Source organism: Giraffa tippelskirchi, chromosome 14 (genome assembly GCF_054371585.1).
Source record: "Giraffa tippelskirchi isolate mGirTip1 chromosome 14, T2T-mGirTip1v1.2.pri, whole genome shotgun sequence".
Classification (NCBI taxonomy): Eukaryota; Metazoa; Chordata; class Mammalia; order Artiodactyla; family Giraffidae; genus Giraffa; species Giraffa tippelskirchi.
Window position 1 is genome coordinate 57179134 of NC_137288.1, and position 18174 is coordinate 57197307.

Consider the following 18174-nt stretch of genomic DNA (forward strand, 5'->3'; position numbering starts at 1 on the left):
AGCTGAGAAAAGAAAAGATGCAAAAAGCAAAGGAGAAAAGGAAACATATACTCATTTGAATGCAGAATTCCAAAGAATAGCCAGGAGAGATAAGAAAGCTTTCCTCAGTGATCAAAGCAAAGAACTAGAGGAAAACAAAAGAATGGGAAAAACCAGAGATCTTTTCAAGAAAATTAGAGATACCAAGGGAACATTTCATGCAAAGATGGGCACAATAAAGGACAGAAATGGTATGGACCTAACAGAAGCAGAAGATACTAAGAAAAGGTGATAAGAATACACAGAAGAACTACACAAAAAAGATCTTCAGGAGCCAGATAACCACAATGGTGCCATCACTCACCTAGAGCCAGACATCCTGGAATGTGAAGTCAAGTGGGCCTTAGGAAGCATCACTACGAACAAAGCTAGTGGAGGTGATGGAATTCCAGTTGAGCTATTTCAAATCCTGAAAGATAATGCTGTTAAAGTGCTGCACTCAATATGCCAACAAATTTGGAAAGCTCAGCAGTGACCACAGGACTGGAAAATGTCAGTTTTCATTTCAATCCCAAAGAAAGGCAACGCCAAAGAACGCTTAGACTACGCACAATTGCACTCATCTCATACGCTAGTAAAGTAATGCTCAAAATTCTCCACGCCAGGCTTCAACATTACATGAACTGTGAACTTCCAGAGGTTCAAGCAGAATTTAGAAAAGGCAGAGGAACCAGAGATCAAATTGCCAACATCTGCTGGATCATCAAAAAAGCAAGAGAGTTCCAGAAAAGCATCTACTTCTGCTTTATTGACTATGTCAAAGCCTTTGACTGTGTGGATCACAACAAACTGTGCAAAATTCTGAAAGAGATGGGAATACCAGACTACCTGACCTGCCTCTTGAGAAATCTGTATGCAGGTCAAGAAGCAACAGTTAGAATTGGACATGGAACAACAGGTTCCAAATCAGGAAAGGAGTACATCAAGGCTGTATATTGTTACCCTGCTTTTTTAACTTACATGCAGAGTACATCATGAGAAATGCTGGGCTGGATGAAGCACAAGCTGGAATCAAGATTGCCGGGAAAAATATCAATAACCTCAGATACCCCAATGACACCACCCTTACGGCAGAAAGTGAAGAAGAGCTAAAGAGTCTCTTGATGAAAGTGAAAGGGGAGAGTGAAAAAGTTGGCTTAAAACTCAACATTCAGAAAACTAAGATCATGGCATCTGGTCCCATCACTTCATGGCAAATAGATGGAGAAACAATGGAAACAGTGAAACACTTTATTTTCTTGGGCTCCAAAATCACTGCAGATGGTGACTACAGCCATGAAATTAAAAGACGCTTGCTCCTTGGAAGAAAAGCTATGACAAACCTAGACAGCATATTAAAAAGCAGAGACATTACTTTGGCAACAAAGGTCCAGCTAGTCAAAGCTATGGTTTTTCCAGTAGTCATGAATGGATGTGAGAGTTAGACTATAAAGAAAGCTGAGCACTGAAGAATTGATGCTTTTGAACTGTGGTGTTGGAGAAGACTCTTGAGAGTCCCTTGGACTGCAAGGAGATCCAACCAGTTTATCTGAAAGGAAGTCAGTCCTGAATATTCATTGGAAGGACTGATGCTGAAGCTGAAGCTCCAATACTTTGGCTATCTGATGTGAAGAACTGACTCATTGCAAAGACCCTGATGTGGAAAGATTGAAGGCAGGAGGAGAAGGGGACGACAGAGGATGAGATGGTTGGATGGCATCATTGACTCTAGGGACTTGAGTTTGAATAAGCTCCAGGAGTTGGTAATGGACAGAGAAGTCTGACGTGCTGCAGTCCATGGGGTCGCAAAAAGTCAGACATGACTAAGCGACTGAACTGAACCCAACTGTCTCAAATCACACTTTCCTCAGCTAGACAGAAGGAGCCGGGCCTCAAAAGTGGAAATGTCCAAATTAGTCCATCAGATCCTGTGGTCAGGGGGCCAGTGGGGTTCCTTATAGAAGGACAGTGTGAATAGCATGATCTTATAAATCAGACTCGTTTTTTTGTAAGTTTCTTGTAAGTCAAGAAACTCCACAACTAGTTTTAAATCATCATTATTATTTTTCCCTATGCTTCTAGATCAACACCCAGTTAACTTGTGGGCCAGTGCACATCTTTGTTCATCCCACATCAACTACCAGGGGGTCCGGGGTCATGAGGCAAGGTTTCTGGGATGACAGGGAGCCAAGCCCAAGAGAGAGCTGGTGGCTGAGCGCTTGTGCGGCAGTCTGAGAACCTTTGTTTGTCTGAGCACCAACATAGGTGGCCTGTGACGTCCAGGGGAGCCACGTGGCCAGCCCCATATACACAGGAGGGGCCCAGGACCCATTGCAGAGCACATGGGGCTCAGCTTACAGTTGATGCCTCCTCCTCCATGAGCATTGAAGGCTCATCACACGGGCAACCCGGAAATGTCCTGATAGTCCTACAGGTGAGGGTGGAGATGAGGATTCCACTAACATCTGTTTAAATCTCTCCTCCACCCTCAGTGACATTGGGTGGTTTGGACATAGCATAGGAAGGAAATTTTTAAGCAATAGAACTGACCTTCCCTGGTGCCATCCAGTGTCCCCTGCTGGATTAAGTCCCTTCTCTGGGCCCCATCACATTCTGTGTGCATATCTGCTGTGACACTTGACATCTAACATTTGACATATGACTAGTACACACCAGTCCTCTTCCACCTTCGGCCCTTGTGCCCCTTCAGAACAGGGGCCTGATTGTGTTCTTGTCTTTATCTCTAGTGCCTGTTACAGTGCTCAGCTCATAGTAGGTGCTCAAGAAATGTGGAATGAATGAAACTCTAAGGTAGTGAGCCCCCGCCATGGGGTATATTAGAGCTGGGGCTGACGAGCCAATCACCAGAAACAGGATGAAGCCTGTTGTCTGAGGCTCCCGTCTGCTCCAGGCTTTCCCATCTCTTCTTGCCCCATTCTTTCACCTAATTGTCCATCCAATAGCTATGTGTCCTTCCTCAGACCAGATACCGGAAAGGATGCAAACAGGAGGCTTTGGCTCCTGATTTCCTTGTGGCCAATGGCCCCTTCCTCTATATGCAGAGAAGTTACAGGTTACACCACTCAATCTAGACATTTTTTGGAACAAAATCATGTTTACTTTCTGTGCGCATACTATGTTTAAGACACTGTGGCTGCCCACTCTCAGGGATACAAAAAAGTGCAGGCTATTAATTCACTCTGAAGGAATTCCCAGTCTCCTTGAGGAACAGGGTAGAAAAGTGTTGAGTGACATTTATGAGACTGTTCACGCCTCCACAGAAGAGGGCACTGAGGAGCCACACAATTTTGCTTTCTAATCGGCCCCGGCATGTGCAGCCCCATAACTTCACAGGGCTGCCCTCTGCTGGACGACAGTGACCACAAATGAAGACTGTTTATTGAGTGCTTAGTATGCACGAGGCACCAACTCTTTGAGTAGATAGCTTTATGCCTATTTTCCTATTGAGGAAACGGTTTGCAGAAAGAAGAAATGGCTCCCACAAAGGTGACTGAAGCTGAGATTTGGATCTGGGTCTGTGAAACTCCCAGCCCACATCCCTCCCGCTGTAGGACTTGAAATACCCCATACAGTCTTAGCAGGGCTTTGGAAAGACTCACAGAGTGGAAATTATCAGTCGTGGGTGTTCCTTAAGGCTGGTGTGAGGATACTGTTGCTCCTTAAGTCCCACCCAAGAGGGCCATCTTTGAATACACACACATATACCTGGCCTCATTCCTCCAATGGCATTCCCTGAGGTTTTTACTGCTTATGTGTGCAGGAGAAGGGGTATTGGTCTGATTTGCTTCATAGTTGGACTTTCAGGCTCTTTGCTAATAAGCTATTGAGGTTATCCCAAATGAAGAATGAGGAGGGGTATTTAAAAGCCTCAGAGCATTTTAAGGAATAAAAACCAGAGGACCATCAGGAGAGAGGCTGTTGGGCATGGGAGCGCCCTTGAGGAGAGGCTCAGTCCCTCTTGGTCTTAGCTCCCTGGAACTCGGGTGTGACACCTCTGTCTCTTTCCATATGTCTGCTCTGTTCCTGTGTCTCTCTGGAATGGGTTTCTTCTGCTGCACACAGGCCCTCAAATATCCACCCAGCACTGGCTGCCCCTCGAGTTTTTTTTGATCAAGAGCCTTTGAGCATAGTCTCTGTGTCTCTTAGTTCAAACCCTCAAGAGGGAGATTCTATTCCCAGGTTGTCTGCCTAAGGGAAGCTGTATTTGGGCTACGTGTTTATCTCCAGTCCAAGCAGATATGAACAAAGAGAAAAAGTCTTTGAACAACAACAAAAAAAAAAGTGGCTGGCAATGCTGTTCCTTCAACAAGGGCTTGGGGAGAAGGTGAGGAATGGCCACAAGTCCTATAGTGGGAGGCAGAGCCTGGCCAGACACCCAAGAAAAAATGTGTCTTCTACCTAGAGGCACTTTATAAGAGGGTTCTGGTAGGGTTCTGCATTTTGAAGAATATGTGCTTGTCAGTGCAGACCGACCCCCCACCAGCACGATTTGATTTATATTGGTCATGAATTAAGTACTATTGCAATCAGTGACCACAAAGCCTCCCCTTCTCCACCCAGGACCGTAGGTGGTTGAGGAAGGCTGATGAAATGAGCACGGGCATCTGATATAACCAAGATTCCTCTTGTGTTCCTCTCCCCGCAGTTTGGATTACCGCCCTGCACCTGGCCCTTCTGCCTCTCCGCGCTCACCTTCCTGCTCCTGACGACCAACAACCCTGCCATCTACAAGCTCCCACTCAGCAGAGTCACCTACCCAGAGGCCAACCGCATCTACTACCTGTCCCAGGAGAAAAACAGAAGAGCATCAACAATCACAAAATACCAGGCCTATGATGTCTCCTAAGTTGCCCTTTCTGATACATTTCACTGTAAATTCAGCCTTTGGCAGGGTGTCCAGGTTCCTAGGCTGAAGGCCACTTAAGCTCTCCTTCTGTCTGTTCTGTGATTCTGCCCCCAAGCAAGCCTACACCCTAGTTATTCCCAAGAACAGGGAAATATGCAGTCACTATTCAGGAAGCTCTCTGTTCCAAGATGCACAATATTTGTCAAAAATATAGTTACTTTTGACTTTATACCTATAGCTTACTCCATAAGAGCTCCCTTTGAGGAGAAGCTCCCCTCTTTTGCAAAATAAACCACATCCCTAAGGACAACTCACCAGGAAGGGGACAGAGATGGGTGACTTTGTCATCAGTCATTTAGTGCAGTGATGTACAGTATCAGGAAATTAGCCAACAAGGTAACGGGCGGATCTGCCTCCAGTTCTGCCACGAGTGAACTCCAATCAGTCGGGTGGGTCCATCCCTCTTCTCAGCTCCAATTTCTTACTGGTTTCATGACAGAGAAGGGCCCTGCAGTCCCTTCCACCTCAGAAGTATTGATTCTTCTCTTTCCTTTAAACTGACAAATCAACATAACAATAAATAATTACTTTAAGTTAAGCAAAAGATGAAAGGGCTATCAGGAGAAGAGGCAGGACAATTTTCATGTTGTGTGGAGATTTATTCTCGAGTCATGTGATATTCTGGAGTAGGAAATGGCAACCCTCTCCAGTATTCTTGCCTGGAAAATTTCATGGACAGAGGAGCCTGGCAGGCTACAGCCCATGGGGTCACAAAGAGTCGGACATGACTGAGTAACTGAGTACACGTGAACACATGTGATGTTCTCTGACCTGGGGTTGTAACCTAAGTTCACTGGAAGTGACAACATGCCATCCTTTACATCACAAATGTTACTAGACATGTCATCAAATGAAAAGTGATCTTTCTCAACATTTAAATCATATTTTAAACAAATGTGTTTCCTTTTATAATATTCATGAGCACACTCATTAAATGATTAAGCTTGCAATTTGATGTGGGTTTTCTTAAAAATAGGGCTTACCCATATTGTCCACTCAGTGCTCATTTGAGGGGTTTTTTATGATCGATCGTATATTTGAAAAGCATATCTCATGAGGATGAACAGATAAGATACACTCTTACCTTTTTCCACAGGATCATTTGCTACACATTCTGTCTTAACACTGAGAAAGAAACAGCTATGTATTCGTTGTAATGACTGTATTATAAAAAGTCCAAAACAGTAAAAGTCCTCCCCACTAGAAAAAAAGAGATGAGGATAGGTTGAAAGTTAACAGAAGAAGGATTAATTTGCTTATAAAGGGAAATATACAGAAATGATCATAGTCATTGTTTTCTATTTGAGTTGAAATGCTGGTTGTTACAACTCATCCCATTTTTTAGGGGAAAGTCTTGTGCCCTAAAATGACTAATCCAGCACCTCTTGAATGGCCAGTAACTCTTGTTGTTTAGTTGCTCTGGTTATAACATTGAGCTCCTAAAACACAGGACCCCTTTGTGGGAAGGCATGTGGCTCAGCCTTCCCACCCATTCCCCCCAACAACAGGGATGAACTTCCAGTGCCTCACTGCCCATGCCCTCCATCCTTCCAGGATAGCATGATGGGGTGAGGACCTAAGGCAGAAGATGACGGAAGGAAGCAAGGTGTAGGGGACAAACTCTTTATAAATCGAATATCCAGCAAAAGCTGGTGTCTGCGTTTCTTTTTTCTTTCCTGTGTCAGCCCTAGGATCCCAGTCCTCTTCCACCAGCCCAAGAATCCTGGATTGCCTACTTCTCTTCCAGATTGTATCTAACCAATTATAGCTTCTCCAGGAAAATGGTGCACCTCTGGAAACAAATGCCTACATAGGAAATGGGAGCAAGTCACACTCCAGAGGCTACCTCTGAGTTTGTGATCACACCTGGAGGCCAAGAAGGTCTCAGGCTCTATTTTCATGACCAGGGAGTTATGGCTCTCTGAGGATCCAGCATCCGGGAATTTCACCAGAAGGCTGTTTATGTTCGCAGCTCTCTCAGCTGCCCCAGAACGTCTAAGTGATGACATAGAACTATTAAAATACCACTTTTCATGCATTTTCCACTAAAGTGTTATAATCTGGTTTTATTAAGAGCAGAAAACCCTCTACATGCATGCCATTCTGATTACTGACCACTAACAAATCCGTTCAGCTGTTCTAAATATTTCAGTATCCTCCACTGTAAAGCAAGTTGAGTTGGCCCAGGATGCCAAGCAAGGTAGAAATAGATGGGATTTAAAAAAAAGAATTGAGTTACGAAAGGAACGACATCTAGAGGCTACCCAAGTAGTTCTTCTACTTGTTGTTGTTTAGTCACTAAGGCGTATCCAATTCTTTGAGACCCTATGGACTGCAACCTGCCAGGGTCCTCTGTCCATGGGATTTCCCAGGCAAGAATACTGGAGTGTGTCACCATTTCCTTCTCCAGGGGATCTTCCTGTCCCAGGGATCAAATCCACATCTCTTGCATTGGCAGGGGGATTCTTTACTGCTGAGCCACCAGGGAAGTCCATGCTACACAACCCTTCACTTCTGTGTCAACAGTGGAGAGAGGAGCCAGCTCCAAGCAGCTTCTGAGCTCTGGTTATACAGATCCCTCTGTGAACACATCCCTCCAGGGTCTCACTTTGTGGCATTGCCTAGATAGCTGGAAATCAACCAAGATGGGAGTATTTACACTCCAGAAATCAACAGATCACAAATCTGAGTTTTCCCAGATGGCCAGCTCACCAGTACTCCACTGACGAGTCAGTTTGGTGAGAAAAGAGAAATACTATAGACTTCCTAACCAGAGACAAGAGAAGGCAATGGCAACCCACTCCAGTACTCGTGCCTGGAAAATCCCATGGACGGAGGAGCCTGGTAGGCTGCAGTCAGTGGGGTCACGAAGAGTCGGACACGACTGAGCAACTTCACTTTCACTTTTCACTTTCATGCATTGGAGAAGGAAATGGCAACCTACTCCAGTGTTCTTGCCTGGAGAATCCCAGAAACAGGCGAGCCTGGTGGGCTGCTGTCTATGGGGTCACACAGAGTCAGACATGACTGAAGCGCCTTAGCAGCAGCAGCAGCCTAACCAGAGACTCCAAGACTTGGGCCAAAATATTCAATCCAGCGAGGCTGCCTGGATACTACTCTACACACAAGAGACATTAAAGAGAATAACAAAAGTGTCCTCAGGCATAAGATTCACCCACAGAAGCCTGCACTGAAAACAATCTGAGCGGAAGCATCCAAACAAAGGAGAAAAATGAAACCAGGAAATGCTGCAAAAGACACAAGAAATGTGAGGTGACCAAATGTGTTTATTGATCATTAAGACCAAAGGGGAAAAGTAGAAGAAATAGACCTAGAACTGGAATATTAAATGATGGCAGGGGGTGGGATAGAGAGAGAGGCATGAGCACCTATTACAGTACTTAGCTTGTGCAAAAATTGGTAAATTTACAAAGTCCACAAGAAGGAATAAACGTGGGTGATAAGGGCAACCACCATGAGAACAAAATCAGAATTATAAATTTTGAACCAGAAGAAAATTATCTTTACAATGGAAAGCAGAAAAGGAGGAAAGTATTATACAAAGTCTCCCTTTCCAAAAAAAAAAAATAGTAAGCCCAAAAAAATAAACAGAAGGACAGAATGTAGAAATTAGATATAATATGACAGTACCTAATTGACCAAAAAAAGTTAACTACTAAATTCACTACTGGAATACAGAGACTCTTAGGTTGCACTTTTTTTGAGACTTAACAATTTGCTATTTACAGTAAACACACTTAAAACAGAAAGGCGTAAATGTTTGAATGTGAGAGGATGAAATAAGATAAACAAATCCAGATCTTAAAAAAAAGCTAGGATATCAATCATAACACCGTGAAAAGTGAAATTTAAGGCAAAAAAGTATAAAGAATGATGTAAAAAGAACAATAGGCCAAAAGTACACAGTCATCATCAACCCTCGTGTGCTAAACAATCAGCCTCAAAATACATCAAGCAACAACTGACTGAACTGAAGGGGGAAACAAATAAGTTAATAATCGTAGCTAAGATTTTACCAAAACCTCGGAAACTGGTATATCAAGAGAACAACAACAACAACAAAAAAGCAGAGATAGCAAGGCTATGAACAATCGAATTACTAAGTATGAGTGCTTAAATCCATGTAGGATTCCAAACCCTGCCCCTCAGCACCTCCCCCAAAGTGTGTTCTCAAATAGAGAACGGGTTCTTCTCAAGCACTCATGCAGCAAACTTTGGGTCCTCGTTGCTGGTGGGAAATTGCCCGCTGGTGGGAAATTGCCCGCTGGTGGGAAATTGCCCGCTGCTGCCATTTGGGGCGCAAAGGTCCTCAGAATTCACTCACCTTGAGTATTAAGACCCCTTGTGACCAAGAAGTCCCATTCCAGAGTATAAACGGTTCCCAGCAGGGCTGTTCACCACAGCCTTGGTTGCCCTGGAGAGAGCTGGAGAGAAAGCAGAGGCCAAGACGGCCGCTACACACGCGGGAGCCAGCACAGCTGGTTGAAGGCCAGGACCGCGTGTATAGCCGTGGATAGATCCTAAAAACCTAGTGATGGCACTAATAGGATAATGACGTGTAAAATCAATACCCATTTCATAAATTAGAAATGCATGCACACAAACCGACAACACATATTTTTCAAGGATGCAAACAAACAAACAAAAAAATGGCACATGGACTATGAGAAGGAAAAGAGGAGTGGAGTATAATAATGGAAAGACATACATACAGACCCTCATACATTCAAAAGAAGGGTCCTGCACAGACCAAGAAGATAATATGCAGGGACTAAGCTACATGATTAGCTCAATTCTCAGTCAGAAAAATTATAAAATGGGCAGGGCATAGTGTGTGCTCTGCTCAGCCCTGTCAGAGCTCAGAGTGACCCCAGAATTGGGGCAGGATCAACCCATAAAGCCTGAGAGCATTCCATCTGCCTCCACTAGCATTTGGAAGCATTCTGATCACATTACAGAGTGAGACAGACAGATAATAGAGAGATAGAAGATGGATAGATAGAGAGAGACAGAGTTGAAGATTTTGAACCTTTCCTGCAAGTTAGTTGAACATATTTTAATTCCCAGAAGAAAAACAATAATGAACATAGGTTTTATTTCTGCTTTTAAGATGTTTTTAGAATCTCTGGTGAAATGCAGAAATACAAGGAAATGTTTGTTACTGTTGAGATTGCAGAAAGATGGGAAAGAATATTTCCAAAAATGAAAGATGTAGGAATTGAGGATATGAACTGAGTTCAGAAAGACCATGAGCCTACAAGAAACATAATAAATTCATGCAGCCTCCTACAGTTATCAAACCTCGTTGGCGAGTCAGGAGGTCGGTACGAAAAGGTCTCAGCTTTGAATTCAGATGAGCCTGGTTTTGAATCCAGCCCCTCTCTATTATTTCCTGGCTGAGGGGTTGTCTTGGAGCCTGCAGTTCATCATCTACAAAATGAGGACGGTATCCACCTAAGAGCAGTGTTCATGTGAAGGCTACTTAAGAAGCCCTGGAAACAGATCAGTCCACGCAGGGGCTATGGGCACTAGAGAGACGCAGGAGCCACAATCCCAGGCAGAGTCACAGTGACTGGAAACATCCAGCAGGGCCTGGGCATCGTCTCGGGGGTCTTTGAAATGTGGTGTCTGGGGCCAGCGGGGCCAGCTCTGAACCCTTTTGTGGCTCTAAGATGCTGAGGAAAGGACTGGCTGGGCACCCAGTGGGGGGCACTAAAGGTGCCCCCTCACTTCTCCATTTGAACTACCCAATCCTTCCTCTTCCTACCTCACCAGAGAAGAGCACCACCTGTTTTAGGACAATTTCTTCTAAAGTTTAAATGATGACTTCTTTAAAGTCAATACCATGGAGCTCAGGGCACATCTGTACTCTGTTTCGATTAAATGTATTTTTCCTCTCCAATTAGATTATAAGTCCTGAGAGGATAGTGGTTGTAACATACACATCCACACAACACTCACACACACACACATAAACACACACAGATGTATACACTTATGCTAAACACAGAAGTATGCACATATTCACATGTATATACAGATACACAATACATGCACACACATGCACTTATACACTCATACATACATGTGAGAGTTATCTGCATATACACACACGGTTGTTATTGTTTCTGTCTCTGTTATTCACAGAACTACCCCACAGGTGGCCACACAGTAGCCCTGGGAAATAACTGACTCCTCTGTGTCCACTCTCTCTCTACAGAGCCCGTGCGCTCATTCTGGGGAATCCACAGGCGTATGCATATAATACACACACACATGCTCAGAGAGGGGCGGGCAGCTCACGGAATCCTGCCTCCAAAACTTCCTGCCTGTAGCCTCCCCCAATAGACAGTCCCTGAAGAGTGATTAAGGAAAGAACTCTTCAGAACAGACACACCACCTAACCCTAAGCATGTCATCATTTTAAGGGTAATAACGTCAACCATCTACAATTGTCCTTGGCTGCCATCCTTTCCCTACAGAGCTGCCGCAGTGTGGACAAAATCATGTAATGGTCTCAAGTGAGGCAAGTAGATGGGAGACCAATGACTCTCAAACTCAAGCATGCATCAGAACCCCTGGAAAGCATGTCCAACATGCCCAGAGTTTCTGATTCAGTGGGTCTGGTGAAGGGTCTGTGAGTTTGCATATCTAACAAGTGCCCAGGTGACGTTGATGCTGTTGGTCCAGGGACCACACTTTGAGAACCACTGGTGTAGACTTAGAAACGGGATGCTCTCTGCAATCATCCCTTCCCCTTTGTTTGCATACTCCAATATATCCCCGTTTGCAAACCCTTGTGCCTTAAAGAATCATCTGCGGTGCTTATCAAAACCCAGATCCCTGGGCCTCAACTCCAGAGATTTTGATTTAGTAGATCGGGGTAGAGCCAAGAATCTGAGCTTCTAACAAACTCTTGGATTATATGGATGCTGCTGGATCAAGATCCAGACTTTGAAATCACTCCTAGCAGTGTTTCATCCGGGATGCCCAACCCCTCTCCCAGACCAATTAAGACAGCAGTGGGTCTGAGAACAGGTATTTCTCAAAGCTCCTGGTGTGGTTCCAATGGGCAGCCCAAGTTGAAGACAGCTGGGTGTCCATTTCCTGGGCCCTATTTTTCTGACTCCAGTAGAGTCACTCCAACGCACTACGTGGCCCTGCCGCCCTCAGTCCCCCAGTGGCTTCTGATGAGGGCTAGTGGGTCTGATCCAGCTACAATGAAAAGCCCGAGGTGCCTGGAGGCAGGAGGGGCACATACAGGAGGCACAGAGGATCCTTGAAAAGGTTTGCCTCATTCTCAGGGTGTTGGGTCCCAGCCCTGCGCCCCCAAGGAGACTAGATAAAGAAAAATGAAACCACTTAACAGGAAATAGCTGGCAGACAAGCAAGGTTTTGCAACGGCCCTGGAAGCCTGCCGAGTGGGCAGCCTTGGCCCTGAGGAGGAGGCGTGAAGCAGCGGATGGTGGCCAGCACCTCCGCCCCCGCTGCTCTGGGCCCAGAGCCCGTCTCCTCAGCTCCATGGGCACAGGCAGCGCTGGTCCGGCCGAGAGAAGTGACGAGAGGTGAGGAGCTGCAGGGGTGCCGTGCCAGCAGGTACAGGATGAGGTCGAAAGCTGCCGGGTGCAGGGTGGCCAGGGCGTGGAGGGCTGGGAGGGCAGGGATGGTAGCAGCTGCTGCTGCAGGCAGACAGAAATATGGGCAGAAAGGGAAGTTCCATCAAGACCCTCATGCAGGGAGTCCTGACCAGGTAGACGCCTGCGATAAGAAATAAAGAAGACAGAGAAAAGCCCAACACAGAGAAATGCAGGGAGCACATGCTGGTGGGCCAGGTGATCCTCTAACTGGGAGAGAGCAAACAGCAGGTGGGTTTTGGTGCTGAGGCGAGGTTCCACCCTTTATGGCAGAGCCAGGAATGGGATGGGGACGGAGGTGGTTCTCACTCTGCACCAGGAGGCCCACCAGAATGCTCTAGAGAGTCTGTCCTCTATGGTGTGGCCTCGGAAGACGTGATAAGGAGAGTCATGGGGGCAGGAAGGGAGCAAATCAGACAGCAGAGCAGTTTTCTCTTCCAGTTTAACGAGATAAAAGTGACCTGCCACTCTGCGTAAGTTTAAGGGGTGCAGCGTAATGACCTGGCTTGCACACTTGATGAAATGATGATCATAAGTTTAGTGAACATCCATTATCTCATATAAATACAACATTAAGGAAATAGAAAAAATATTTTCTTCATGATGAGAACTTGGAGAATTTGCTCCCTTAACTTTTATATATAATGTCGAGCAGTGTTAATTATATTTATTGTGTTGTACATCACATCCCTAGTGCTTGTTTATCTTATAACTGGGAGTTTGTACCTTGTAACCACCTTCATCCAGCCACCCACCCACTCCCCATCTCTGGCAACCGCAAATCTGGTCTCTTTTTCTGTGAGTGTTTCTTTGTTTTTGAAGTATAATTGCCCTATAACACTATTAGTTCCTGGTACACAGCACAGTGATTTGATGTTTCCATACATTTAAAAATGATTGCAAGTCTAGTTACCATGGCAGCAGAGCATTTAAAAACCCCAGTGGCCACAGTCCAGAGCAGCTCCATCAGAACCTCTAGGTTGGGCCAAGGAAGGAGCAGTTTTCATAGCTCCCGGGGAAAGCGGACACAGCCAAGGCTGGACCCCTGCGGTAGAAAGTGTGGAGGTGCCTGGTGCTGTCAGTGCTGGGCTGCGGGCTGCTGCCCTTGAAGATGGGTGTGAGGGAGGCTGCAAGGAGAAGTTTCTCCAAACCAGTGATCAGCTGGGAGCTTCCCAGGTGGCACTAGTGGCAAAGAACCTGCCTGCCAATGCAGGAGATGTAAGAGATGCAGGATTGATCCCTGGGTCAGGAAGATTCTCTGGAGGAGGACATGGCAACCCACTCCAGTATTCCTGCCTGGAGAATCCCATGGACAGAGGAGCCTGGCAGACTACAGTTCATAGCGTTTCACAGAGTTGAACACAACTGAAGTGACTTAGCATCGTGGGGGAGGAACCAAGGCAGCATTATTTTGTCAAGGGACAGTTGTCCTGGCTCTGGGGTCCAATTCTTAACCTCTGAACCTAGACATATTTTAGCTGCGCTCCTGGCCCCACCAAAGACCTGTTCAGGTCATCTGATGGTTGTTTTGTTTTTAAACTCCCCAAAATACATTGGTGCTCAATCAATCTATGGATACCCTGGCTCAGATCAGACAGAGAGCAGAGAGCACCTCCATGACTTGGCTTCCTGTGCACCTATCACACCATGACTTGTTCACTAAACCGTCTTCTCCATATGCTAAAAGCTCTCTGAGGGCCAGATCATGCATCTCTCAGGTCCCCTCAACTCCAGGTCCTGGCAGCGCTAAGTGTTTGGTAAATATTTACCAACAAACCAACCCCTACTTTAGTAAATAATTCCAGAAGGTACGTCCTTAAACAAGGCAGTATTGTTGCGAAAGCAGGTCCTGGGGCCCCACCTTCAGAGAGTAGGACTCAATAGGTGAAGAGGACCAGAAAACTGCATTTCTACAAGCATCACCAAGTGACTGGAGAAGGCCAGTCCTCCGGAGTATATGACGGACTGAGCATAGGAGAGGGGGCTCTGGGTGGAGTGAGAGGGGGGTTCACATAGAGGCCCAGGACAAAGCTACAGCAGAGGGCACACATGGTGGCCTGAGCCACTGCAATTTACAGGTTCCCATGTGGTGCTGATGCTGCTGGTCTTCAGGCCAGACTTGAACGGAGACAGGTTGTAGTCCCCAGACCAGGAACATCAGAATCACCTAGGAACGTGTTTGGAATACTAATTCCCAGACACTGCCCCAGATCGATTGAGTCAGAGCTTCTGGGGGTGGGAACCAGCAATCCAGGTAATTCTGGCACAGGTGGAGTCTGAGAACTAGTAAGCTGAGCACGGAATTGTCTCCTCAGTCACAGAAGTACTGACGTAAGTACCTATTAGGTACCTAAATCTGTGCTAAATAATGTGGTAGGAACAAAGACCCTGTAATCTCTCCTGGCTTCAAGAAGCTTAGAATTTATAGCTACTGTGTACCGGGGGTACAGGAGGGGGTGTAATAATGGCAGGGCTTATGAAAAATGTTGTTTTGTGCTTTTCTACCAGTACCACCCAAGGGATGTGATTCAGAAGATCTGGATTATTAAGATAGAGCTCCAGCTTTTTCTGATCCTTATTCTATGATTCAGGACCACACTTTGACAGTGATTTACAAGGTGAGAGATGACTAAGACCAGAAAACTCACTGGAAAATAGCCCAGCACCAAATAGTGTGATGTTTGCCCTTGTGAGCTCTGTATGGCTTTTGGAAGGGGAAGAGGTTTCCAAAGGCCTGGCGAGCTAAGCAAAATACTTCAGATTTGATGCAAGGTCAGGGAGTAGGATCAGGTGAGACAGACATGGCCATAAAGCACTTTAAGTAAAATCTCAGTTTAATCTCATGGTTCTTACAGGGTTGATCATCTTATTCCCATTTTACAGATCAAATACCCAAGAATCTAATACGTTAAAAGTTGTATTCACAAATACCCAGCTCAGAAATCTCTTAGCCAGAATTCACACCCAAACTTGCATGGTTGCCCTTGGAGTCTCTTGAGCAAGGATGGAAATTGAGGACAATGTGAGAATGTTTGTTAAGTCAGGCATGATTGACTGGAGACCGATAAAAGTAACCAGCCTGGACTAGGGACTCTGGCCAAGGAAATTAAACAAAGGCGGCTTTGAGCTATTGAACACCAGTTAAGTGACATGGAGATCCATGGGGAGACAGTCATGACAACTGAAGGAAGCCACACTGGTGTAACCAAAGCACTGGACACGCAGTCCAAAGACCTCAGCCCATGTCCATTTCTTTCTGTGCCCTGGAACAAGGCGTTTTCTGTCTTTGAACCTGTTTTCTCACTGATAAAATGGAGATGATAACCCCCACCCTGCCTTCCTTGGATGATCACACATATTAAAAGTTCCAGAAAGAGTAAAGTAAGATATTGCTAATACTAAGCTACCATGAATGTCACTGGGCACATTATTAGACTTAGTTTAAACAGAATGTCTTCCCAGTCTTTTCTCCAGGAACATATATATTCTTTTTTAATTTTATTTTTTAAGTTTTTATTTTATATTGGAATATAGTTGACTTACAATGTTGGGTTAGTTTCAGGTGTACAGCAAAATGATTCAGTTATACATATACATACATCTATTCATTTTCAAATTCTTTTCCCATTTATGTTATTATACGATATTGAGTAGACTTCCCGGTGCTATATAGTAGGTCCTTGTTCATTATCTGCTGTATATATAGGAAGCCCATTGTGTATATATAGCGCTTCCCAGGTAACTGAGTTGTAAAGAATCTGCCTGCCAATGCAGGAGATGCAGGTTTTATCCCTAGGTTGGGAGGATCCCCTAGAGAAGGGAATGGCAACCCACTCCAATATAGTAGTGTGTATATGTCAATCCCAAACTCCTAATTTATCTGTCTCCCCCATGTTTCCCCTTTGGTAACCATAAATTTCTTTTCTAAGTCTGTGAGTCTATTCCAGTTTTGTAAATAAGTTCATTTGTATCATTTAGATTCTGCATATAAGTGATACACATATGATATTTGTCCTTCTCTGACTTACTTCACTTAATATAATAATCTCCAGGCCCATCAGTGTTGCTGCAAATGACTTATTTCATTCCTTTTTATAGTTGAGTAATATTCCTATGCATGTATCTATCACATCTTCTTTATCCATTCATCCGTTGATGGAAATTTAGGTTGATTTTATATCTTGGCTATTGTAAACAGAGCTGCAGTGAACATTGGGTTGAATGTATCCTTTCAAACCATGATTTTCCCCAGATATACACCCAGGAGTGGGATTGCTGAATCATATGGTAGTTCCATTTTTAGTTTTTTAAGCAACCGCCATAGTGTTCTCCATAGTGTCTATACCAATTTACATTCCCACCAACAGTGTAGGAGAGTTCCTTTTTCTTCGCATCTTTTCCAGCGTATATTATTTGTAGATTGTTTGATGAAGGCCATTCTGACTGGTGTGAGGTGATACCTCATTGTAGTTTTGATTTGCATTTCTCTAATGATCCCCTGGAGAAGGGGATGACTACCCACTAGTATTCTTGCCTGGAGAATTCCATGGACAGATGAGCCTGGTGCGCAACAGTGCATGGGGTCGCAAAGAGTCAGACATGACTGAGCAACTAACAGTAACTAACTTTTTTACTTTTCAATAATTAGCGATGTTGAGCACTTTTTCATGTGACTCTTGGCCATATGTATATCTTCGCTGAATAAATTACTATTTAGGCCTTCTGCCCATTTTTGGATAGGGTTGTTTGTTTCTATATTGAGCTATCAGTTGTTAGCCAAATTCTGGAGATTAATCCCCTGCCAGTCACATAGTTTGCAACTGTTTTCTCCCATTCTCTGGGTTGTCTTTCTGTCTCATTTATGGTTTCCTCTGCTGTGCAAAAGTTTTTGGGTTTAATTAGATCTCATTTGTTTGTTTTTATTTTCATTACTCTAGGAGATGCATTGAAAAAGATATTGATGCAATTTATATCAAAGAGTGTTCCATCTATGTTTTTTTTAAGAGTTTTATAGTATTCAGTCTTACATATAGGTTTTTAATCTACTTTGAGTTTATTTTTGTCTGTGGTATTAAAAATGTTATGATTTCATTCTTTCACATGTAGCTGTCCAGTTTTCCCAGCACCGTTTATTGAAGAGACTGTCTTTTCTCTATCATGTATTCTTGCCTTCTTTATCATAGATTAATTGATCATAGATGTGGGGGTTTGTTTCTGGGTTTTCTATCTTGTTTCATTGACCTATATTTCTCTTTTTGTGCCATTACCATGACACTGTAGCTTTGTAGTATACTCTGAAGCCAGGGAGCCTGATTCCTCCAGCTCTGTTTTTCTTTTTCAAGATTACTTTGGCTATTTGAGGTTTTTTCTGTTTCCATACAAACTGTAAAATTTTTTGTTCTAATTCTGTAAAAAGTGCCAGTACTAATTTGATAGGGATTGCATCGAATCTGTAGATTGCTTTGTGTGATATAGTCATTTTAACAGTATTGATTCTTCCAGTCCAAGGACATGGTATATCTTTCCATCTGTCTGTGTCATCTTCAGTTTTTTTCATCAGCATCTTATAGTTTT

General features: G+C 44.4%; 2 protein-coding genes across 19 annotated transcripts in view; both read left to right on the forward strand.

Annotated features, from left to right (window-relative positions):
• The window catches only part of SLC14A2 (solute carrier family 14 member 2), a 66766-nt gene extending 60871 nt beyond the window's left edge, over window positions 1-5895 (forward strand). For both annotated transcript variants that reach the window (XM_081563179.1, XM_081563180.1), the window contains one exon: window positions 4685-5895. In XM_081563179.1, the coding sequence (XP_081419305.1) occupies window positions 4685-4885 (201 nt within the window). In that variant the 3' untranslated portion in view covers window positions 4886-5895. The remainder of the gene's footprint in view (window positions 1-4684) is intronic.
• Window positions 5896-12347: 6452 nt separating this feature from the next.
• Window positions 12348-18174, forward strand: part of SLC14A1 (solute carrier family 14 member 1 (Kidd blood group)) — a 51254-nt gene continuing 45427 nt past the window's right edge. For 2 of the 17 annotated variants that reach the window (XM_081563498.1, XM_081563497.1), the window contains exons 1-2: window positions 12489-12562; window positions 15109-15218. Coding sequence is in view for 2 of the 17 variants with exons in the window: in XM_081563490.1 (XP_081419616.1) it covers window positions 15183-15218 (36 nt within the window). In the remaining 15 variants the exon portion in view is untranslated. Of the gene's footprint in view, window positions 12563-15108; window positions 15219-18174 lie in introns of all 17 variants that reach the window. The other 15 variants (XM_081563492.1, XM_081563500.1, XM_081563505.1 and 12 more) reach the window with 12 other exon arrangements.